Source organism: Octodon degus, unplaced genomic scaffold, assembly GCF_000260255.1.
Source record: "Octodon degus isolate 3935 unplaced genomic scaffold, OctDeg1.0 scaffold00177, whole genome shotgun sequence".
NCBI classification, from domain to species: Eukaryota; Metazoa; Chordata; class Mammalia; order Rodentia; family Octodontidae; genus Octodon; species Octodon degus.
In genome coordinates, this window is record NW_004524753.1 from 2,858,395 (window position 1) to 2,883,745 (window position 25,351).

At 47.7% G+C, this 25,351-nt stretch overlaps 1 protein-coding gene across 2 annotated transcripts; it reads right to left on the reverse strand.

Moving 5' to 3' along the window:
• Positions 1 to 1,095: 1,095 nt before the first annotated feature.
• Positions 1,096 to 24,225, reverse strand: Gcnt4 (glucosaminyl (N-acetyl) transferase 4, core 2). Of its 2 annotated transcripts, none has more exons than XM_004643499.2 (2): positions 23,326 to 24,225; positions 1,096 to 3,136 (listed from the first exon to the last, which is right to left on the reverse strand). In XM_004643499.2, exon 2 carries the CDS (start codon positions 3,133 to 3,135, stop codon positions 1,768 to 1,770), a length of 1,368 nt encoding a protein of 455 aa, XP_004643556.1. In that variant the 5' UTR covers position 3,136; positions 23,326 to 24,225; the 3' UTR covers positions 1,096 to 1,767. The 2 variants fall into 2 exon arrangements, with proteins under 2 accessions (XP_004643556.1, XP_023559400.1); XM_023703632.1 differs by lacking the exon at positions 23,326 to 24,225 and adding an exon at positions 4,490 to 4,560.
• Positions 24,226 to 25,351: the final 1,126 nt, after the last annotated feature.

A 25,351-nucleotide genomic window follows, 5' to 3' on the forward strand; every position in this document is an offset into this window, starting at 1 on the left:
TTTTAAAAAAACTTAGATACTTTTAAGTCTTCCAAAATAGTCTCATTTTGGCATGGACTAATGAGTAATTCTTTAAGTTCCTGAGGCTGACTTCAAAACAAGACATCTTTTCAAGAGTTCTACAATTTCCCAAAAGACTAGTGACAATAGTATATTATAGCCTATATTCAGAACCCTATTCCAGCACAGTATAATCACCATGTGCCTGCATGTGTGTGTGTGTGCACGCACATGTGTGTGTAAGTAAAATCATAATACAGGGCTTGGCTATAGCTGTGCAGCACAGTGCCTGCCTGGCAAGCACGAGGTCCTGAGTTTGACTCCTGGTACCCCCCAAAACATAATATAATATTTATATATAAATATGTGACTCTATAAAATATAGTCTATAGTATGGTATATATTAGTGTGCATATATACATACATAGTATACATTACTGTATAGAGTCATTGATACATATATTAACATGTATATATGCTAACATATATTAGTAGTACTATATTACTTATAGTGTATTTTATTTGTACATATATGTTATATATATGTATAGTGTAGGTTTCACAATATAGCATTAATAAATATTTTTGCTATGTCCTTAGAAAAATTTCTTTTTCTCTTTGAACTGAAGTTGTGAATAGGACCACAGTGAACTTAGTGCTTCTGTCATTTTAAATTTGCATTACACTTAGGTAAATGTCAGCAAAGAAAACATTTGCAATGAATATAGTGATCAACGCAGAATTTGGTCATGGTCCACACCACCTTTCCCAGACAAGTTAGTGACGAGACTGTTCCGTAAGTGGCATTCATTCATAGGACATACTCCAGCTTTGCCTAGCATGCTGCCCTATAACACAGGAGACACAGGTTTAAGGTTCTGATGTGTGATGCTCTGAACTTTCATCACTGCTTATTTTTCATCAGTAAATGAGTTTGAAAGAAATAGGTGAGTTACAGAAGCCTGTCATGACACCAATGTGTGACAGGGTGCAAAAGCTGAAAAAAACTCCTTTGTTTAACAAAGGAATAAACTGAATCAACTCTTCCTCCCTGGGCACATCTGCCCCAGGCCCCATCCCCGCCAACCTGCCACTTTCCCTGCCATCCCGTTCAGTAAGTTCCACATCCACACAGCCCTCGCAACCCTGCATTGTACAAGTGAGGCACCAACCGGTGAATTAAGCTTTGGCAAGCAGGCAACTGGACAATTCTTTGAGCTTCGCTGAGGTAGTGGAGTCGCTCTTCCTGGGATTTTAGTAGTTAAGAGAGTTCTACAGGGCTGAACGAAGAGATGAGTGGAGTGCTCAGCACTGTCCCCACACACTGTTCTGAATGGGCAGTTTACAGGTTAAGCACATACTCCGCATCTTTAGCAGAATCCACACAGATACTGAGATCACCGCGCGATGAGGTAATGCATGGCCTCCTGAGGGCATTGTGCAATTCATTACAACTTAGATTTAATTCCTGAATGTTTTCTAAAAAAGTGCCTGGTGCACAGTAGGTGCTCAATAAATATTTGATAACTGACTAAATATATAAGAGCTCTGATTTACCTCAGTGAGATTACAAGCAAAAATAAGATATTAAAAGTCCCAACCAGCTCCAAGCTCGTGGAAGTCTTAGATGGCTTTCTTCAGTGCACAGAATTTCAGATGTCTTTCAAACTATGAGATTAAGTTCAGATGGTACTGAATGTGGCGCAGTAAACGCTTCTATATTAACTCCCACATGCTAGATATCCTCATATTTCCATTGTCATTTTACTAGGAAGATGTAATTGAGGGGTTCTTATCAATAAATGATCTTTCTGAAGACAAAGCAATCCACTCTCTCTGTTGTTCTTCAAGCTTTTCTGCCAAGCACTTAATCAAGACAGGATCCACTCTCGAATCAAATTTATTAGCAAACCAATGTCCATCCTTCATAAGCCACCTTAATTCCGCAGCTCCATAGATACACACGCTTCGAAGATGAGTACCAGTACAACTGGGATAGAAAAAGCCCTCGTAGTAATTCCATTTGACAAGGCGGGTCTTACTCTGGAGGTCGGACACATCCTGGGCTGACCTGGAAATCCCCCCAGGTATTCCTGGTACCCTGATTAAAGTAGCCCAGAAGTGCTCATCAGGAGAGTAAGTATCCCTAGACCAGGCAAGAAAGTCTTCGGTGAGGGAGCTGTTAAACAAATATTGTATAAATGTCCGGCTCAAAACAAAATAGGCGCTGCCCACAAATATCTCAATGTTGTGAGGGGGTGCTTCCTTGGAGATGTTTGTCCTTACTGGTAGCTTCACATATTCATAAGGCACTCGTCTGAGCTCATGGTGATAAGTAAATCTTTCCATCTTACTGTTAGGGGGTTTCACTGACTCTAGCATGTTTGCCCCATTGAGTTTCTTCAACTCTGACACTAATTCAAAGTTTGACTTCAGAGGAAAATCTTGCCCACATAGGTTGATGACGTATTTCCAGGGAACCAAAGACCTCAGAAGGTCTGATAAGCAATTTAAGTCAGCTTGGAGTCTGGAAATGTGGGCATACTCCACTGCCTCTAACTTGGAAGCAATGAAAATATTAGAAAAGCACTTAGCTAAGTTGTTCATGGCCACTTTGAAAGGATCGGGTGACTTCAAGTCATAATGAATGCAGTAGATATTGTGCTGGTTGTATATAGCGTGGATGAGCCTTTCGACCATAATCGCGTCTTTATGGACAACCAGAGAATAAGCTATTGGGAAACTCTTTTCTTCCTGTGACACGAGCTTCTGAGGGTATCTTCTTAGAGCCCGATAAATGTCACAATCACTGGTCATGGCCACCACGTCATCATCCTCCAGGTCAATGATATCCCGTTTCCGGATCTCCAGACTCTTGCCGACTTCCAAGGGCTCCTGCTCATAGATCCCAGAACAGTTAACTTCATACCTGACTTCATCCTTAACGTGGCTGTACCTGTTTCTTACGAAAGGCGAGGTGCTTAAGGAGTACTCCACCAGGTAAATGCTTCTCTGAGGAAAGAGGAACCTTCCCACATTTAGAAGCTTTAACAAGGAGAAGAGCCATAGGGTTAAAAACAGGAGGAAAACTTTCTGCTGGAGGATGTATTTAAAAAACCATTTGAATATCTTCATTCTGTCAGAGGAAAAAAAAAGACAGTAAATATTAACTGAGGAATATTAATTGATAAGAGAAAATCAATTTATCCAAAATGTATTGGACATCTACCACATGCCCAGCAGAAAGATGAACAAAGAGATGAACAAAGTTATTGCCTTTGCAAGAACTCAGTAATAAGGAAATTGGAATATGCAGAGTGGGAGTAGCTTGTGCCAGCCTGTGTTAACTGTATTTAATTTTGACCTTGGAGTGGCAACATGTTGCCTTGTCCTTCATGGGTTGGTTTTCCATAGCTTTGTAACTAGGGGTGGGAATCTTGATCTTGGGCTCTAGTGGACAGAACTATGGAATGCATCTGGGAAGAGCAGAAAGCTGAGCCCCAGAAGGAGACCAGGAACCCTGAGCTGGCTGGAACCCCTCGGCCAGGAGATCCCCGTCTGGACCCGACAGTGGGGGCGGTACAGGAAGCACAGACGCGAGGACTTCAGAGGTGCTCTGTTAGGCTGGGTGTGAGGAGGAAAACAGAGCTTACTCTGGAGTTTTAAGTGGATGGTCTACCGCGTACAGACAGAAGCACAGGAAAGGAGGAGACAACGTGTGCCCGGTTCAGGACCACTCCAGGCTGAGCGCCTGGGGACCGTCCAAAGAGAGATAGCCACAGCCAACTCAATGGTCCCCTTCAAGCTTGGTAAGAGGTGAGTGCTGGTGAGAAACGTGCTGGCAAGTAAGTGTGGAAGGTGAGTCCAGACCGTGTAAGGCCAGAGCATTGAGCTGGGACGCAGCCTGGGGCAACCGCAGAGTGACCTCCCCGTGGCTGCCAGAACAGGATCTGGGAGCACGATTCAAGGTCGTCACCAGGGGAGGTTCCAGAAGACTGGGCGCACATGTGGAATTAGGGAGTGTGACGAGGGAAAGCCCAGCCAACCCCCACAGGTGTGCGCGGTCTTACTCCTGTTAAAGCAGGCGTAAATAGGAAACAGCTTACACAAAGGGCTCAAATTGGAGTTTACTTTCTTACCCGAAGTAAATTTTTGTTTCTTTTACTGATTGGAGGAATGTCTAATCGGCATTAGTTAACAGCCCCTCTCCCCCAGTAAAATAAAAAGATCTTACATTTCTAAAAATGTTTACAAAGTCCCCCTGAGCAACAAGTCATTTAACTGACACCCTGGCCCTTGCAGAAAGAGACAAGGGCCGGCTCCCCGGCCTCCGCACTCTCCCGCGCCTGCCCCTGCCATTTGGAACCACTCCTTCCTACCCAGGTTATCTGTGCCTCTTCTGGACTCAGCCTTTGCTAAACTCTGAGAGGGGGCCGTTCTGCAGTGCTACCCTGTTCCAAGACAAAAATAGCACCCTCCACCTGCTTACCACCGCCAGAAAGTCCTTTAACTGAAAAAGCACCGCTTTCTATCATCTGTCATCCGGCTGGAAGGGGGAAGTCCAAAATTCCCAGCTTTGCTTTAGCTGGGGCTTTCCCTAGGACAGGGAGCACCCAGGGTGGCACCTTCCCAGCACTTGGCAGGGCGGGGGGCGGGGCGGAGCCAGCCCATGGCCCCGCCCCCGCCTCCTGGGCAGAGACCCGCGGACTCCTGAGCCAGCAGGAGCCCGCAGATCCAGCTGGCTGCGCTCCTGGGACCGGGCTGCCCCTGCCCTCCCAGGGACTGTGCTCTCACAGCTGCATTACTAGCAAACTTCCCTTGGGAGGAGGGGATGCGCCTCCTTCCTGCTCCAGTAGATGAGGAAGCAAATATGAGGGTTTACTGCCATCTAGATACAAATATCTCGAGATGAAGACAACTGAAGAAAAAAAAAAAAAAAATGAGAGCAAGCTTTGGTGGCCACGGCTCAGGTGAAATAAGGTCTACGATTAATTCAATCAAAAACTCTGCTCACTGCAGCCCCAACCCGAATGCAGCAGAAAGCCTTCCCCAGTCCACCCTCGGCCCTTGCTTCCCCGAGGCATCGTGCCTCCAGTTCAGGGCCAAAAGGCCACAGCCATCAGCACTGTTCCAGTGTGCTTTTCCTAAACTAGGAGTTTGTTTTGCTTTGTGGAACCAGGGATTGAACTCAGGCCCTTGCGCTTGCCAGGGAAGCGCTTATTCCACTGAGCCATCTCCCCGGCCCCTCAGCTTTCTGTTTTTGAGTTAGGAATGGAACGCATGAGCCCTGGCTATAGGAGGACCAGGGCTCAGCATATCTAAGCAGCTTATTTTTCAGTCTCGCTTATCTGACTCCACTCTTGGGGCTCTCGGTACACTAGACCTGGCTCGCTGCATCTACTTCTCAAAGATAAGGATACTTGGGACAGACTGGGGCAGGCGGCATTAAGGAACAGTGACTGCCCTTGCTTCTGATCTGAGTAGGAAGCGACAGGAAAGAAAGACAAAGCTTCTGAGGGCCAAGACCTCCCCTCAGGTATGAGCAGGAAAAGAGGAGGCTGCACTCAGACCTGTCCTGGCCACGCTGTGGGGCCGTCAGCCCACGGAAGACCTGCTGCACTCAGTTCTGGGGAGGCCTGTCTAGAACCTGGACCTCAGGCAGGGACTCAGCCCTGCACATCTCTGCCTTCCCTGGGTAAAATGGTCCAGTCCAGACTGTGCCCACCTGGGGAAGGCCAGCTGTGCCTCCCTCATCCCTAACCCCACCATTCTCAGATGACTCGTACTCAGCAACAAGTCCTACCCACACCTATGGGTTACTGCCTTTTACTTGTGTATGTGTGTGTGTGTGTGTGTGTGTGTGTTACTGGAGACTGAAATCAAGGCCTCATGCATGCTGGGCAAGCGCTCTATCATTTAAACTGACCTGCTGGCCAGGGAGATAGCTCAGTGGCTTAAGTGCTTGCCTGGAAAACACAAGGTCCTGAGTTCAATCCCTGGTTCCGCAAAAAATAAATAAATAAATTATCTTGCTTGTCTATTTTTCAAACTTCCTCCTGCTTCCCCCAAGAATCTCAACATAAATTTAGTATTTTACAGTTACTGCTTGACTGCTCCATCCCATGCTCTTTATAGCTTATTATTAATGTAGATTCATTCATTAAAGAGGAGCTACTTGTAAGGGCCTGAGTTCAATCCCCAGTTCCACCAAAAAAAAAAAAAAAAAGAAAGAGGAGCTACTAGGGACACTGTCTTAATTATTCCACATGTAATAACTCAGAGGTAAGCACTAGCAAAATTCCTCTTTTATGAGAAGGGAATCTGAGGTGCATGAGTAATTAAAAACTGTGTAACGAAAGCACTTGGGAGGCAGAAATCAGGAGGATCACTACTAATGTGGGCTGTGTAGTGAGACCCTGCACAAAAAAAAAGAAAACTAAAAAAAACCCCAAAACAAAACTGTATAACGTTCCACATATGTGGAGTGTTCTCCCTGGAATTTGAACTCAGAGAGTCTTGTCACAGAGACCCCCATGCAGCCCTGCTTCTCGGAATATAAAGAAAAAATTCTTCATATTTTTGGCCTGTTTAGCCCTTGACCACTTTTCCTCGTCCTGTGCCTTATCAAACTGGACTAAAGTAGAAAGAGAAGTGAACGTCCCAAACGTCCCATGTATCAGTCCTGAGAGCGTCCACCCAGCCAGCAGAGGACTTACGAGGAGGGCAAGCTTGGTGTGGAGCCGGGTGACGGAGTCCCAGCCGTGCTGGCAGCCAGAGACTGGGCCAGACACTGGGCCAGTGAGGAAATCCGTCCGGCTTCCAGCCCCTGGAGACAGCTGGCAGAAGGGGAAGCAAGCTCCTTTTCAAAGACTACCCTCAGTGATCTTTGTCTCATAAGCTGTCACCAGCGACTTACCGAGTCACTTCTTCTTGTGGTTATCTGTGACACAATTTAGGCTGTCTGAGAATTACCAGTTATTGTAAAAGTTTTTTTTCTTGGTGAAATTTCTCTGCAGTGTCTACTCCTTTCAAGAGCAGTCTTAAAATTCTTAAATTTTATTTTATTATGGGACAGCTTGAAAAACAGGATATGAAGAGCTTATTCATTTGGAAATGTCAACTTTGCTTCTTTCTAAAGTCTTACACAAGAATCAGCATTTGAGAAAAGTAACTTGAAACTCACTAAACACGCCCCCCCACACACCCACCCACCCTGCTCACCATGGACCCTGATTGGGCAGGAGGCACCTTGAGTTCACGAAGTCACCCATTCTCCCCTTGATCCCTCACCCAAGCCAGGAGGGAACTTTGGACTAAAGGCCTTAGGTAGGAGGATGACTCAGCCCAGAGACATTTCCTCAACACCCCCACAGTACCTCAAGAGTTATGCAAAGGGTAGAAAGACAAGTTTCTTGACCTTACATCTCCATTGTTCTACAGGAAAGAGAGCAAAGGTAAATAGTTATCACAGTGAGATGGGGTAACCAGCAACTACACAAAACACGAGCAAGCCATGACTAGATTAATAATACAAGCAAGTAACAGAAGGCTACATTCTATAAGGAAAAGAGAGAGGGCTTTCATTCATTGATAAAAAGCGCTTTTATTTTATAAAAATCAGGGTGTCACAAAAATTTGTAGAAGAAAATGAAGCTCACCAGTGACCATCCCCTGGCAATGACACTGTGTTCTTCCACACTGTTTTTAATAAACACACCTGTTTTCTCTTCCGGTTTCTTTTGGAAGTCTCACTGTAGGGACTGTCCTATGTTTCTTTCATCTCACAATACACCTGGAGTGAGCCCTACCCTAAACCCGTGTGTAAATTCTTAGAGAGTAAACAATTTTCTAACAGAGGTAAACATGCCTTCCAATAGGAAAAAAACCCAAAAACACGAAAGTAATTTTTCCCATTGATGTTTAATTCATAAAATATAATGCCTGTAAGTAAAAGAAGCATACAAGTAACATCCTAACACTTAAAAGAACTTTAAAGGTAACTGAGTCATAATTCCTCCTTCTCTATAGCTACCTGCCCACCATGTAACCCCATTCTTGGAATATGCTGGGACCATGTTTCTCCTCTTACATTATAAGCAACAGAAATGTCTCACAGGGCTGGAAAATCCAAGATGAAAGCGCACATCTGGGTCTGGTACGGGCCCACACTCTGCTTCCAAGATGGCGCCTGGCTGCCACGTTCCCGCTTGGTGCAGAGCACAAGGATGAAGAGTGGAAGCAGCTCCCCCACACCTCTTTTATAAGGTCATTAGCTCCATTTATCACGGCTTGGCTCCACATTCATGGATAATCACCTCCTAAAGGCCCTGTGCTCACGATCACTGAACTGGCAATTAAGCTGCCACTGCTGGATTCTGGGGTACTCATTCAGATAATGTGCTTGTCCAACAGCTTCCCACCTAGGGGCCAAACGGGGGAAGGAGCACCAACCCCCTCCTTCAGGCCCCTGTGGGTGGCAGCCGGTCCAGGCTGGCTCCTTGCTCTCCACCATTGACACTGCACTGGCCGAAGTTTTCATGCTGCCAGGGTCCATGGACACATGTCTGTATCTTCCTAGTGGCAAGAATTTACTTAATCTTAATCTGTTCAGTAAATCTGGGTGGTAAATACTATCATTATCCATGTTTATCAGACTGAGAGACTGAGTCACAGAAAACATATAATTTACCGTAGAGCATCTAGCTAGTGGTAGAGGAGCTGGCATTTTTAACTATGGCTCTATTTCAGAGCCTTCACTATTAATCACAACTTCAGACCATAGTAGAACTCTTCTGGTTCTTTCTATACCCATTTTAGATGCTCCCACTCCTTTCCACTCTAATTCAAGCCAGCTCTTGGCCTCTGAACTGACCTCTCTTTCTCTGTGCTGTAGTCAAAGTGATGTTCAACACATAAGTCAGAACATTCTCCTTCCCTAGTCCACTTCCATGTGTAAAACCTTTCACTGGGATTTGGCCTCACTTAGAATAAAATCAGAAACCCTCCATGACCAGAAAGACCGGCACTTCCCAGGCCTGTCTTCCTCTACAAGTTCATTTTACTCTCTTCTTTTTTCTCATGTAGCTCTGTGAAACACCAGCCTTAGGCCACAGATCACATTGTAACCTTGCAAACTCTGAACTCTGCACTCACTAGGTTTGAATTGAAAACACTTTTTTCCTAAATTCTGGCCTCTTGGGCCTTCAGTTGTTTAAAGACGATAAGGCTTTCCTCAGGTGACCTCTGACCATCCTTCCCAAATTTCTTCTGACACATGCTTGTTTCCTTCTGAGCTCTTGACATAAGCAGTCATCTCTCTATCCTTGGTTATTATGTGGACATAAGGTCCTCCAAGGCTTTACTCACTGCTCGCCAGGGGCTCTGTCTCCCGCTGTGCTACCCAGTTCCATCAAGGACATCCATATCTGGCTTGGCGCAACTGCTCAATGGGACAGAGGCAGACGCCTTAAGCCACAGTCTGGGCTCTGCTATTGAAAACCCAAGGGACCCCAGGAGGTTACTGAACTTGGAAATCTTTATCGTGTGTGTCACACGGAACAGTGGCTTTAGTATCCCACAGCACTAGGTGAAGTCAGTCCCCAATGTTTTGGCTTCAGGGACTGTTTTTTATTTTTATATTTTTATTTTTTAGGGAAGGGTCTACAGGGTGTTCAGGATCTCACTACTAGATCCTACTCGCAGTGATCCACCTGTTTACAGCCTCCCAAGAGCTGAGATTACAGCGCATGCCTCCACGCCCAGTCTCAATTGCCCTCTCAGCAAGCCCCGGGGGCGGGCCCCCATGGCAGGCCCATTGATAGAACCCAAAGCTCCTGCGTGGGACTGGTGTCATGGAAGGTAATTTTTCCATGGATTACGGAGAGTAGGATTTCAAAATTTTATTTATTTCAGTGCAGCTTTGTGATACACGATAATTACACTCCTCAGCACTAGCATTCTGTTGTTGGCTTCACCCCAGATCATCAGGCATTAGATTCTCCCAAGAAGCCCACGTGGGCATGCACAGTTTGCAGAAGGGGGTCACACTCCTTTAAGAACTTGATGCCGCCTAACAGGAGGCAGAGCTCAGGAGCCAAGCTGGTGATCCGCTACAAACATAGAAGTAGTTTCCTTTGCTCCCCTGACATCCATCTCCTGTGGTGCTACACTGTTCCTGACCAACAGACACCCCTGTTTCCAGGAAAATGCTGGAGGAGAACAGAAGAGCTGACCTCTAGAGGCGGAGGGATTTCCTGTCCAAGTGCAAGAGTCAATGTGCTGTTAGTTTTAATTTTTTCAATTGGCTCGTCAGTCCCTGTCTTCATCCTGACACTTTAACTGTACTTAGTTTTTCGCTATTTGTTAGCATTCTTTTTTTGTTACAGTCTTTACTTCAGTTTCAAAATGATTCCTGGAGTTTTAGAATTATGTAGTCACACAACTGTGTCAGACTTTGAGTGAAAAGAAGATGGTTATTTTGGTTAACCTTTAGAGCGGTTTTCTTTCTCAGAATGCTCAATAGTTTTGGAGTGATCGACAAGGAAATTCCTTAAACAACACTCAAGGGAGCACATAATCCACTGCAGGTAGAACTGCAGAAGTGTTTGCTGTGCTCTGGATTGTGGAAGCTATCAACTTCTTCCCCAAGATCAAAATCTCTTAGCATCAGTTCTCTAGGATTTGCAAAAGCTTCAGGGACTCACTTTTGACGGCTGTTTGGCAAAGTCAACCCTAAGAAAGCAGGGTACCCTACAAAGCAGCACTGAGGTTTCCACGCAAGGGTGAACACACAAGGCCCCTCAGGGCAGTGACAGTGGCGCTCAGCCTCAGTGACCTGAAGCCCCGCTCTCCCCCTTGTGAGGAAGCTTCCTCTCACTCAATGGGGCTACACCTACACCGGTTCTCCTCTTGTCAGCTTCCCCTTCTCGGTCCTTCTCCTGCAGTTTAGGTTACGATAGCAAACTGAAACAGATTTTACATTTTATGTTCTACATTTGAAATGTGAGCAGCATATCTGGGATTTATTTTTATAAAGTATAAAAATGAAGGCAAAACATCTATATCATCTATTGTTAAATACATCTTTATTGTATTAGAAATAAAGAAATTTTTTCTACCTGAAGTATGGATTTTTGCTTTCTTCCAAGAAATCACTGGCAGAATTTAATTTGATATTATATAGCTAACACCAGATTTTATCCTGGTCAAAATTAATTTCTCAGGCCGGCCAGATAGCTCAGCGGATTAAAGCACCTGCTTAGGCAGACCCAGGGGCCTGGGGTTCATCCTCGGCTTGTTTTGACAGCCCTGCCCCCGGGGATGCGCTGAGACAGCAAATGAGACCGGTGAATGAGACTGGGTGTGGTGGCGCAAGGGTGTAATACCAGTGTTTGGGAGGCTGAAAACAGAAAGATCATTATGAGTCCAATCTGTAGTGAGACCCTGCATACTCTGTACTAAATATTAAAAAATAATAATAAAAAAGAAAAAAATTAATTTCTCAATTTTTTTTTTGGCCAGCTGAGGAGGTATGAGTGATTTCTGTATATTCATTCATTCATTCATTCATTCATATTAGGACACATTTTCAGCACATAATGATTACCATACATTTATTGGGGGAACGGTACATGTGCTTATCTTAATTTTTCTTACATCTTCCTTGTCCCTCCTTCCCATCTCTCTCCATCCCTTCCCATTTCCAAAAGATCTATTCCCGTTTCCTATTATCTGTCATCTATTTTGCTCTTTAAATTATTTATATGTTGAGTATCTCACAGAAGCCATGTGCTATTTAAGACTGTGCGTCTGATTTATTTTACTTATCATTAAGTGCTTAGGGTGCAGGTACCTGCATGTAAAGTAGGGTCTGTGAGGTCCTTCAGCACCCACACGGCAGAGGAAACAGAGATAAGCAGATGTGAGTCAAGGGCACCAAGTAAAGCCAGGCCTCGTTGTTCACGAATGGACCAGACATGCTCGGTCTCACATCAGCAGACGATCTTATTCATTTATTTAATTGTATTAATTTTTTTTATGTATTTAGTACAGGGTCTACAGGGTTTTACTATACAGATATGAATCATAGAGATCCTTCCTGTTTTTCAGCCTCCCAAGCACTAGGATTATAGGCTTGCGCCACCACGCCCAATTTCATTCTCAGCACGCCCCAGGGTGGGGCCAGCAGGCAGGTCGGGATTGAATCCAGGCCCCTGCATCTGCCTAAGCAGGTGCTTTAAGTCACTGAGCTATCTGGCCAGCCCTTATTCATTTATTTTTGGCATTCTGCCAATATGATGGAAACCCAGCCCAAGAGTTCAATATTCTTCTTCTCCTTCTTTTTTTTTTTTTTTGTATTTAGTACAGGGTCTACAGGGTCTCATTACACAGATTGGACTCAGTGATCCTCCTGTTTTCAATCCCCCAAGCGCTGGGATTACAGGCTTGCACTACCATGCCCAGTCTCAGTCAAGCACCTGGGGTGGGCTGGCACAACACGCCAGAACGAACCCCAGGCCCTGTGGTTGCCTAAGCAGGCTTGTTGATCCAACTGAACTATCCACCAGGCTGTCAATATGCTTTTTCATTCTCACAAAAAAAACTCAAGGCTGGCAGCTCTGGCATAACTTCATCATTTAGGCACGATCTGTGTTTTTTGGTTTAAAAGCTACATATTACTCAGGGTTTTTTGTTTGTTTGTTTGTTTGTTTGTTTTAGATTTTTTGGGGGGAAAGGGTCCACAGGGTGTTCAGGGTCTCATGACTAGATCGGACTCGTAGTGATCCGCCTGTTCACAGCCTCCCAAGAGCTGGGATTACAGGCATGTGCCACCACGTCCAGTCTCAATTGTAGTCTCACTGCACCCCAGGGGGGTGAGGGGGCCGGTATGGCAGGCCCAGGGATCAAACCCCCAGCACCCTTGCGCCTGCTTGCAGATGCTTTAATCCACTGAGCTATTTGACCGGCCCTCTCTTAGTTCTTATATACGAGAAATTTATGACCTAGTAGAAGAAATAAAAATCCGTGGTGCTTGGATAAACTTTGCCATCCTATAAATTTCAAAAGCAGAGACTGCATCTTATCAGAAGTCCTTGTGTCTGCTTGCAGGCAGAGGGCACTGCCAGGGAGGATGCCTTCTGGCACTGGCTTTGATGAAGCAGCTGCTATCAACAGGTAGTTAATAGAACAGAAGCAAAGGAATGGTTTTGCCTACTCCATGCCTAAGCTAGATTACGGACCAGTTGGGTTGTACAGAATTCAGAAGTAAAAGCTGGGCTCAAATGTTCTCTTGGATCATGATATTGAAATAGCAGAGCCTACTGAAGAACAGATGGCTTTACTGTTCAGACACGGGCCGCAGGCCTGCCTGCCTCTGGGGATCCCCTAGTCGCCTTCCAACACCCACTTTCCCTTTCTTGTTGCCTGAGAGAGTTGCTATCTTGCTGCTGGCAGAAACACCTCTAGGACGACTTTCTCCCCCACTTCCACTGCAGAGGAACAGCCAGTGACGGATGTATGGGATACTGGGGGAAATACTTTAAATGGAGCTTGACTTTTGGGTGGGAAGTTTGCCACCATCCCCCTTCTCCTCCCCCCAGAGGCACTCTAAGGTGTAGAATCGGGGAGTACAGACAAAAGACAGGAGACTGTCTCGGATCTCAGCCCCCCGCGTCCTCAAGCTACTGAGCAGCAGAGGCAGATACCCACTGAGCTCCTGCTACCAAAGCAAGGTGAGCCTTGCATGGTAGGCAACCTGTGCTTTGAAGACAACCACAGGAAAGGGTAATGCTTAACACACACACACACACACACACTACTCCAAAGATCAAACTTCAATTTAAAGCAGACTAAAGTGTCCACTTGCGCAACAGTACAACTCTATCTAGCCAAGTGCAAACAAAGCAAGTCTCCAGCATGCTGAGCTTCTCATCATCTGCATGGGGAGGCAGCTGGAGGCTCCAGGTGATAACCTCTGAAGGCAGCCTGCAAGACTCACCCCATCAGCTCCCTGCAGCCGGCCCACCCCACCTGGGCTAAGCACCCTTCAGCCTTTGGAACGGCAGGTGTGCAATTTCTAGTCACAGAGGGGCCAGGCCATTCTGTTCCTGAAGCTCACCACGCAGGCAGGCTGTCTTCTCAAGAGCTTCTCACACAGCAGGAGTTGTACAGCGTGGGGGTTTGGGGGAATTTTTCAGAAAATGATGCTAGAGCCATCTTATTTATGTGAAAAGAGGTCAGATACCTACTCCAGTCAAGGCACATCATTCTGAGCCATGACTGTTCCCTTCCAGCCCTTCCTCCACACGTGACACCCCCTATCTGTCCCTCCTGCTTTATCCTGACCCTCATCCTACAGGTTCAGAATTTAAAGGAAGGGGGGCCGAGGAGATGGCTCAATGGAATAAGCGCTTCCCTGGCAAGTGCGAGGGCCTGAGTTCAATTCCCGTTTCTGCCAAAAAAAAAAAAAAAAAAAAAAGAATTTAAAGGAAGGGCTCTGCACTTATGCCTCATGCCAGTCATGAGCCTCCTCCCAGGCTTCTGGGACATGTGAGCAGGCTACTGCCTCGCTATGTTCTGGTGGGAAACTAGACCCCTACACAGATGGTGAGGGTTGAAGGCAACTCATCAACCTGTGGGGTAACACTGATGGGTGCTGTGCTGCTTACAGTGCCTCGGATGGGGTGTCCAAGCCACACCCAGGGCATGCGCACATCTCAGAACCTGATGGGTAGGGGTCCACAATGCTATTCTGACTTGCCTGCTGGTTTGGAATTTTCTCTTTTAATTTATTTGTTGATACAGGGTCTTGCCATGATGTTTGGACTCGTAGTGATCCTCCTATCTTAGCCTCCCCGGTGTGCTGGGATTACAGATGTGCACCACCAGCCTTGGAGGCAGGCTCAGTATGCCTGAGGGCGGGGCCGGCATGGCATGTGGTGCCAGGGATTGAACCAGGGTCCTTGCACTTGCCAGGCAGGCACTTAGACCGAGCTATCTCCCCAGCTCAGGCTTGGGATTTTCAAAATTAAAAGTTCTTTGTCTTTTGAGAGAATCACAGGGATAATGGAGAGTGGGTAGAGCTAAAACTCTTGGCAAGTCCCTGCCTGCCCTTCTTAGGATCCACATAATGCATTTTTGGTGGCTCAATTTTAAGTCTAGCATCATTGCTGCCTTCTTTCTATAACCTACACTTTCACCTCTTTGTTATAAAAATAACTTTCCCTGTTCCATATTTATGACTTGATGATAAAAAAACATAATTTTATCCTGGTAGAAAAACATACACAATGTGAAACTGGTATTACTACGTATTAATTGTGCATATCAGTGGTGTTCTGTGGGACTTTTACACTCACACGCGCAGCATACACTGACTGCCGTGGCCACTGCTAGGGGCACAGGTCTGTGGCACCCAGTAATTGCATGCTGTATAACCATCAGCACTGCCCACCCACACAAGGTTTCACTCTTTTCCAGCTGAGCCTCTGTACCCAGTCAACACTGGCTCTGTACTCTCCCCTACCCACAGCCTTGGCAACCACTGTTCTACTTTCTGATTCTGTGGATTGATGATTCTAAGAATCTGTACAGCAGGAGGCATACAATGCTTCTCCAGTGTCTGATGGGTGTATCTCACTTCACATAATGTCTTCGAGGTTCATGCATGTTGTAACACGTCCTGAGATTTCCTTCCTTTTTAAGGCTGAATAATAGGGTACTGTGTGTGTATCAGCACGACTCGCTCATCTGGGCATTGGTCCATGGATGCTGGGGTTACTTCTGCCTGCTGGGTATGGTGATAACGCCCCTGTGGACTTGGGTGCACTGAGAGCTGTGTTCTTGCCTTGTTTCTTCTGAGCATCCACCCTATATTCTCATGTATCGTTGTTCTGTCCGCCTCCAATCGCTGCCCACCCATCCATGAGCATGCACTCTGGGCCCACCAAGTGCCAGGGAGGCAGGTAGGCACTTCTGGGGAGAAACAACTAGACGCCGTGTTGCCTCAAGGAACTCAGAAAAATTAACATAGCTCCTACGTATCTTGGTGGTGCAATTAAAAAAAAAAAAAATCCCCAGTTGTGTTATTATATTTCAATTTGTTCATAAACAGACCATTTTTCAGAAAAGGCAAATCTCTAGCTAACACTTAGCAGGTGAGAACTGTACCACTGAGCCACCCACACCACTAGCTAGCAAATGCAAATGCCTCTTTCTCCTCCCGCTTCTCTCCTCTCCAGTTCCACATCCCTTCTTACAGCCCCACAAACTCCATCCAGTTCCATTAATGCTCTTCTATGTTCCAGTCTTTCCGACTTCATTTGTCTCTGCTTGCTAGCATCCATGTCTGTCTTCCGATCCCTCTAAATTAGGCGGGGCAGGGCAGGTATCAGCCCAGCAACAGGCAGAGGGAACCCGGCAGAAGCTGGTGGCAGAAGCTGGTGGCTGGGCAGAGCCAGCCCCTCCTCCTCCACCAGGTGGAATGTAGGGTGTGGCTGCCAGGGTTCAGAGGGGCAGAAGAAGAGGAGGGGACCAGGCCATGTGGGAGCCATGCTGGGGGCAGTCTTACCTGGCCCTGGCTGAATCTCCCACTGCAGTCTCAGAGCAACTTGCTCCTGGGAAGGCCCTTAGAAGCAAAACAGGCTGAGTGCACAAGTCCAAGCTCGTTCAAGAAGCCCTTCCCCAAAGGACAACCTCCTCTAGTTTCCCTTCACTAGATTATGCCAAAAGTAAAAAAAATAAAAATAAACAAGCTAACAGGAGAGGATTAAGGAGAATAAGAAGCAAAGAAAGAGACAGAAGCACAGAGCATTTGGAGAAGGAGTTAAGAGGTTGTACCCTCAGGCACTACGGCTTGCTGTTTTGACTTAAAAAACAGAGGACCAGGTCACTTCACTCTACTTCCTGTTGTGTCTTAAAAAGTAGGAGATGACATTTTCAGGTGACACCAGTGATCACTGTGGCCAGAAAGCTGAAGGCCTCCCTGTTGTACTAACCCTCAGCTTCTAGGCTGCTTCCCACCAAGCTCCCAAATCCCCTCAGCTTTTCTCATTTTCTTAATTTACCATAACCCGTCCAATCCAGGAGCTAGTGTGCAGTGTGGCCCTGGGTCTTCCTTCTGAGAGCTGCCCTGTTACATAACACCCGTATCAAATATATATATATCATGCTTTTCTGTTATCTTCCTTATGTTAGTTCAATTCTTGGGTCTGGCCAAAGAGAGACCTGGTAAGGGACTTAATGTATGGCTTAGTGGTACAAATTGTGCCAGGTAAACACAAAACCCTGGGTACAATTCCCAGCATCAGCAAAAGAATAGTGAGGAGGAAAACAAGCTAGGATTTGGGATCCTGTGGCTTGGTTTACTGAGGGAACTGCCCTGTAGGAGGCTGGGCTGGGACTGGAGAAGGAATCTGATGCAAGGGTGTGTGAGCCAGACCCTTCTTCATGCGCTAGCGACCTTGCTAATGACATTCTTATTTATGTATTTATTTAGCTAACGGCATTCTTATCATAAAGTTGTTTTGCTTTTTGCCCTGGACACCTTTTTGTTCAATTCTCTAATTGTGCTCCTTTAAGAGTCATGTATGAACAGATTTTACATTTAGCAAGTTTTATATTTAAAAAGATTAGATAACCTGGGTTTCCTGGCTACATCTAGACTTCTTAATTTCTTTCTCCAGACAGGGTCTTACTATGCGGTTCAGTGTGGCCTTGAACTCACTATGGATCCCAGGCTGGCTTGAAACCCCAGGCAGTCCTTCTGTCTCTGGATAACACTCCTCTGTGTCCCCCCCCCCCCCGCAGCCCCAGCCACATCTAGACTTTAAAGTTGAGTTCTAGGGTGTAAAGCAGAAAGAAATTTCAAGACACAACTATTCGCTTCCTAAACCTTAGAATGCATCTTAATCTGACTATAAGCCAGCAGAAACCCATCTTCACAAGGACTACTAAAACGAAAAGCCCAAGCCAATGTTCTAAGCAGTGGAAGGGGCAGGAAGTCATCTTCACAGTCACTGACCATACTCCAGCGATGGCTGTGTGGTGACAGACACCGGGATTGTGTCCCAGGCTAGGCCTGTGAAGACACACTACCAAAGGAGGACTTTCCGGCAACAGTAGCTCCAGTGAAAAGGCCACCAGGCCTGCTGACTCCTGTTCTGCTGTGACCTCAGAGGACTGCAAAAGGGGCCCGTGAGGACAGCCTCTAACAGTAAAGCTGCACCAGCAGGGGACACAAAGGTGAGGCCTGGCCTACAGATGAGCTGACAGAAACTGGCCCCTAACAGATGGTGCCACGCTGAGATCTAGTATGATGACATTCAACAAAGATAAATGCCAAAACACCCACTTAGGCCCAAGAACCTCACTCACTTATGGACGATGGAGGAACACAGCTTTGCAGCAGCATCTGTGGACAATGGGTGGTGTGATGGTGGACTATGTATTCAAGCTGGTCTTGAACTATTAGCCAAGGCTGGTCTCAAACTCACAGCAATCCGCCTGCCTCAGCCTCCTGAGTGCTGGGATTACCAGTGTGCGCCCAGCCTTTTCTTTATCTTGGTACATTTTTTGGGCACATTTTATTTTGCTAAGCCACTATATTACCTTAAGCTGGGTTTGAACTTGTGATTCTCCTGCCTCAGCTTTCCAGGGAGCTGGAATTAAACCACACCCAACCAGAATCTGCATTTCTGAGAAATCTCAGGTGAAACCGATACAGTTGGCCCAGAGACCATGTTGCGTGCTCTAGATAACAGATTTATGGGTTTTTTTTGATACTCTGCATTCCTAAGATTTTTATAAGAAACAATGGCAAATTTCCTAAATCTGAATTATGCAGAATTTATTGGTTTTAAAAAGGCTTACACTCATTTGTACTTAAGGTTGTTCTAAAATTTCATACTGCTTAATAGAAATTCAACCTTTACATTCTGACCCTCATCATTTCTTGTTAGTTCAGCTTCCTAAAGCAGACTCTTGTTTCTATTATTGCTTCATTCTCTGACCCTTTATGTTTCCCTCTAGTCTGTTTTTCCTCTTTCTCAGTATTTTCTATTCAGCACATCGAGCCTCATGACATATGTGGTGCACTAACTAATGGATAAGTGTGGAAGACCCACCCAGGGACAGCCACTAACAGCATAAAAGGAGAATGGGAGGGGAAGACGGTGAGCTCTTGGTTCTCCTGGAGAAGTGTATTTGGTTGGTTTTCCTGATGCGCTTGGTTAGTCTCACGATTTTCTGAGGAGGCTGTTCTCATTGTCGGAGGAGCGGCTCCTCCTCGCTGGAGCTGAGGTCGACTGTGGTGCTCTTCCAGGGAGCCCGGGTCCTTACCTTGAGCGTTGCTTCCCAGCTCCAGGGCAGATCCCTCAGCCTGCTGGCACAGATCCTTCACCCTACCAGCACAGACTTTCTAGCTTCCATCGCTGGCCTTTGGGCCTTCCCAATGCAGATCCTTAAGACAGACTTGGCATGAGACACTGTCGTGGGCTCTGGGCCTCCAGATGGACTCATGCAGGACATTATCATGGGATCCAGGCCCTCAGCTGGATCTCTACTGTGTGGACAGATTGCTTGTACTCTTCTGCATTTCACTTTTTTGGGTGAACATTATAAAATAATTCTATAAATGTGTCCTGTATTAAATCTATTCCCTTGCAAACCCTGACTACAACAACATATTAAGATATGACCTGGTTCAATCAAATGCTATCAGGTTCCTCAGTCCCTTTCAAAATGGTAACTAAGGATCCTTTACCCCCAAAGCCCACAGTAAGCCCAACATCCCCACACTCACACTCAACTCAATTGATTTTATTTTCTCTCCTATACTTGAATCTTCAGCCCTCATCTCCTACTAGGAAAATCACCACCATATGGGAATGCATATAAAATGACATGCAAAGCAATGCAAATGAACACCAACATACATCTTGAAAGTGCTGGGGTAAAATCTGGTAGCGCTGAGGCTGATGCTACCTGCTTCATTTCACTACGCTCGGGCAAACAGACACTCCACCCCTCAATAAAGCTGATCTTGTGAGGCACTCAGCAACTGGCACTTGCTAATTAACACATGAGGTGGAAGTAGCCGTTGCCTGGGAGTCTGGTGAGAGGGAGCCTGGCCTGCGCCTGCTACTCTAGCTTGATGGCCTTGAATTGGTCTCAGAATTCTCCAGGGACCAGATGCTGTGACTGGAGGACACCAGGGAAAGGACAGCACAGTGGATGAACACACTGCAGATGCGCAATGCAACTGAGGCATGATCAACAAGTAAGGTAATTGATGCATATTTTTAAATTACACTATCAGACACACTGCTATTTATATAAACCTTTACAAATACACCTCCTTGTTTTGAACACACTGACCCCATTGTTCTCAAAGCTCTCTTTCATGAATGTCTTCAGTTGCATTGTGGTAACTGCCTCAATGTCCTGAATCCACTCAAAACTTTCACCTTTCCTGGTCAATTTGACTCTGGGGCCAGATCTGGTGAGTATGGAGTGATTTTACAAGCTTGCCCTTCCCCCTAGATCACACCTTGTACAGACACTCATGAAAGAGGGCTTCCAGAACTGCTTCAGAAAGCAGCAGATGATGGGATGAGTGTGTTTGAACTTAGCATGACTATTTTGAGGGAGTTTATTGACAATGTGTCTTACTGTAATACACTTTTAAAATTTCTTAACATTTGTCATCTATTTCAACCACCTTATATGTGTAATCCTTACCACTGCCCAGGAGGAGGTGGTGAGCACCTACCCCTCAGGTGCAGTGCCATTTCAAAGAGCTAGAAACTAAAACAGGCCAGAAAACTTGTGTCAGAAGATACGTACAGCTATGACAGGGCCAAGACCCAGGACCAGGGCCGTCTCGCCCCCGGGGCCCTTCTCTACATGCAGAAACTCTGCTGTGCAATTTACCATCTGTGCTTCCCCTAAACATTACATTTGTGTGGTCTACCAAGTTAAAACTCAAAACTGCACAGTCATACATGCTTCAAAATATTGTTCCTGTAAGACACTGACAGCCTGCTACATGAGTCTGGTATCAAAATATGATCGAAAATTGTTTTTTTAACTGATACTCCAAGGGAGGGGGCTCCAGGAATCTGCATTGTGTAACTTCTCCTCCCATCTTTGCCACCCCATTCACATTTAAATATGGGTATGGGTAGGCTCACCTCACCTAAAAAGGACCACCTGGCTTGACCTAGGTGGGCAGCGACCAGTCCTCTGCCAGGGGCATTTTTGCCTCCTCCCTCCACTCCTAACTCAGATGGCACCGGCTACCAGCCCACCCCACCTGGCCACCTGGGAAGGGTTTCCACTGGAGCCCTGAAAGCTGCTTAGACCCAACAACACCAAGCTTGTCTCTCCTCCTGAAACTTGCTCCTCCCCCAGAGCTCTCCTTTCTGTAAATAGCAGCACAAACAGAGGACATCGCTGGGAACACTCACTCTCCACAAATAGTCTCCTCGTCACTTCAAAGCCAGCCTCTACTCTTCCTAGGTGTTCCCCTTGCCATCAGTACAGTCTCTCTTTTGGGCCCTCTGCCCCTACCCTCTTTCTTCTGGAGATCCTCAAATTCAATCCCCAGGTAGAGGGTGGAGGGAGGTTTTGAATTCACATTTCATCCCAATCTGATACTTTGTGAGATGAAACTATCCTGAGGATCTATCCACACGATGTGCCTCTGGTCCCTGTCTGGCACCATCTGTCCCTGGCCACTGCTGGCCCTGCTTGTGAATGTATCCCCACGCTCCTCAGACCGCCCTGGCCCTCTCCTCCCATGAGCTCTCCCTGCGCTCCTCCACTTAACCTGGAATGCTAGGATAAGCCCCAGCTCACGAGGTCTCCCACAGCGGTGACTCCATGAGGTGGGGTGAGAGACAGCACTGACTCACACTGACACACACACACACACACACACACACACACACACACACAGGTCAAAGGTCTTCCGGAGTCACTTTGGGGACTGCCTACCCCGAAAGCATTGGGTGCTGTATCATTCAGCACCAACTCTGCTGCTGATCCCTGCATGCCTCTGGGCAGATGTGGCTTTTACCGAATGACTATAAACGTCCTCCCAAAAGGAAAGGTATTACTACCCCAGTCCAGTATAGGGGTGGTATTGGGGGATTCAGTGCCCTGTTACCCCCCTACTGCAAGGAAAAGACAATTCAACAGCTTAATTGGTCTTTTCTCACAGAACTGCATGCACAGAAAGTGCACTATAAGAACAGCTCTTAAAAAGAAAAAGAACAGCTCTCTGCAATAATTCACTTTTAAAAGATCTTACTTCCTCAAGACACGCAACAGAAGCTGCCAAAATGGGCTGTCAGTTTCTAGAACGTCCTAGCTTGAGTGGTGATTTAATAACAAGGGCTTGTTTTCTGAGTGTAAGATGAGAAAGAGCGGTCTACACCAACTGTAGTGACCCCCAGTCCCCTTAAGCTTCCGGCTCCCCCTTAAACTTCTGGTTCGTTCTTTTCCAATCTAAGAATTAGAAAGGGCTGCGGGCGCCCCGGGGCTAACATCTCTTCTGGTCCCCTCGGGCTAACTATAAACTGTGCACACCTTTTCCAGGCCGCCCCTCCCCGGAAAGCGAGCTCGTCCACTTACACTGCAGCCCACCCCCACGCGCCCGTTCGCCACGCACTGGACCCGAGCGGCCCCCGCCGCTGGGAGGCGAGGTCAGGCGGGCTCTGCCGCAGGAAAACTTGACCTTAAGCGCAGAGTCCGTTCCTGCGGGTGCTCTCCTCGGCCCTGCCACGGCGAGGAAAGAGCCTCGTTCGGGCGCCCGCGTCGCCCCTGCCCCCCGGGGTCCCACCAGCTAGAACTGCTCCCGCCGAGCTGGCCTCGGAACTTCCCGCGTTGAAGTTGCGGCGCCGCGGGGCCCGGGCCTCAGGTTCTGCGGGCGCGAAGCCGGGTCAGGCACGGCGCGAGGGCCGGGCACAGCCCGAGAGGGACGCAAAGGGCGCAGGGTGCGGGCGGGGAGGGTGGAGGTGGGGGTCCCGGAGCCCGGACAGGCGGACCCCGGCCGGGTGCTGCTCCCCGCCCGCGCGGCCGCCGGCACTTACGGAGGCGACGGCGGGGTCTCGGCGGCTGCGCCCGGCCCGCTCGCGCCTTCCTTGCCCCGCGCTGCCGAAGCGGAGCGGTCGCCTCTGCCCCGGAGTCTCCGTGACGTGGGAGGTGGAGCTCCCGCCCGCACCGTCCCGCCGCGCCCGGCACGAGTTGCGCGCCCGCGCTCGCCGGGCCGAACCCCGGGTCCCCGCTGCCCGAGCGCCCCACGCCACCAGGATCCCCTGCGCTCACCTCTGCGGCTCTCGGCTGAGCCCCGAGTGCCGGGCTGCGCGGCTCGGGCACCGCAGGCTTCCAGGGCGACACCCGGACTGCGCAGCCTGGCGGAGAGTCAGCCGCCGCGTGGGAAGGTGGAGCCTCTCGCCCAAGGCGCAGGGTACAAAGTTGCTTTTCAGCCGAAGCTTACCAGCCACCTGGGCTTCCTCTCTCCCTGCAGCGGGCGTGGTCTCCGGGTTGCCCACCTCAGGTCTCGAGGGAAGGGGCTGCCTTTTAGGGTGGGGAGCGCTGCCTCTGCGACGCCGGGAATCTCCAGGGACTCCCGGGACTCATCGGTCAAGTTAGTCCTCTGCTTAATTACTTACTCCATCCGTCCTTGGGTACCGAGGGACAGCGAGACGCCAGCCGAGCCATGGAGAGCCGGGTAGAACCAGGCACATCCTAAGAGGCATCCTCGCGAGACCAGTCTGTTCTTTTCTCCAGGTCCCTGGGGCTGGCCCACATTCGTCGGGACCCTCAGCTGGCCCTGCCTGTTTAAGGGACTACCCTGCTCTGCTTGGTTGCAGATGGTCTAGCCACTTACTGACTTAATTTTGAAGCCAACAGCCAGCGTCGCTCTCATCTTTCTCCTTCAAGTAGGGCCTCTGCTCTCGGGAGGAGTCAGTAAAGTTACTTCTCCAGGTCTCCAGCCAAAGAACTAAGAGTCCTGTGGCCCCTCCACCTCGTGGGTCTAAACCATTTGTGCTAATGCCTTGCTTTCCAGCAACCTTGGTGGGGGTGCTATTGTTAATCTGATTTTGCAAATAGGGGTAGGTAGGAAGGGACCAGTATGTTGCAGAGCCAGAACTCAGACCCTGGTGTCCAATGAAGGGAACTCAGGCCTTGGTCTGAAATTCAGAGTTGATGCTTATCATACCCCCCCCCCCCGCAGAGCCTCCATTTATCTTAGGCAGGCTACCTAGGAAATGCATGCTTGACCCTGCCAGTGTCATGTTTATTTGTTTGTTTGTTTTGTATTTTTAGGGGTCTACAGGGTGTTTAGGGTCTCACTACTAGATCAGACTCGTAGTGATCCACCTGTTTACACCCTCCCAAGAGCTGGGGTTACAGGCTCGCCAACAGGCCCAGTCTCAGTTGCTGTCTCAGCACGCCCCGGGGGCCGGGCCAGCACGGCAGGCCTGAGGATTGAACCCCCATCCCTGCCCCTGCTTGCAGGTGCTTTAATCCACTGAACTATTTGGCCGGTCCACTGTCATTTTGAATACAGCGTATCATGCCATTAAGTGACATCCATTCACTTGTGTGGCCCTCTCCCTCCTACTCTCAGACCAGCCACTTTGTTCTGAAGCAAACCATTTCTGTGATGGGAACCTTACAAAGATCTTCAGTCCAAGGTTTGTAAATTTTGTTTTGAATTGTTTTATACTCAAACGAAACCCAGCTCTTCCCCTCTTCACCATTCATTCCCTTCAGTTATCACCCTCGTCCCTTAAGATCTTGCTGCGCCCAGCTGCCAGGTCTGCAAGCCAGTTGCCAAGGTTGAGTAGTGCCTGGAGAAGGGCCATTCCCAGTAGGCTGTTGCATGCCTGCATTCCTAATCAGTTCCTGGACTGCTGATTAGGTGACTGAACTGGTGACTTCACATGAGTTGGCAGGGCTGTGGTTCCTTGGAAGGATGCAATGGAGAACCATTTTCTGCCTCTTCCTGGTGGCCTCCATTCTGTTTCTGCCTAACAAGGTCACTGTCCCATTTCTTCTGTCTCCAAATTTCCCTTTTCTTCAAGGATACCAGGTATTGGATGTAGGCCCATCGTTATCCAGGGTGACCTCATCTTAGCTGTTTTTATCTGCAAAGACCCTATTTCCAAATGAAGTCATATTCGCAGGTTCTAGATAGGTATGAGCTTCTGGTAGACTACTAACCTGGTATGTCCCCTAAATTCACTGTTAATGAAAATACATTGCCTTGAGCTGAGGCTGCAGAGGTGTAAATTACAGCCCCGCCTTCAAAGAAACTCTAGTTACGGAGGTATCACTTATACTG

Coding starts and splice junctions, on each gene's coding strand:
- Gcnt4 (XM_004643499.2), bottom strand. CDS start 3,135: ATGAAGATATTCAAATGGTTTTTTAAATACATCCTCCAGCAGAAAGTT.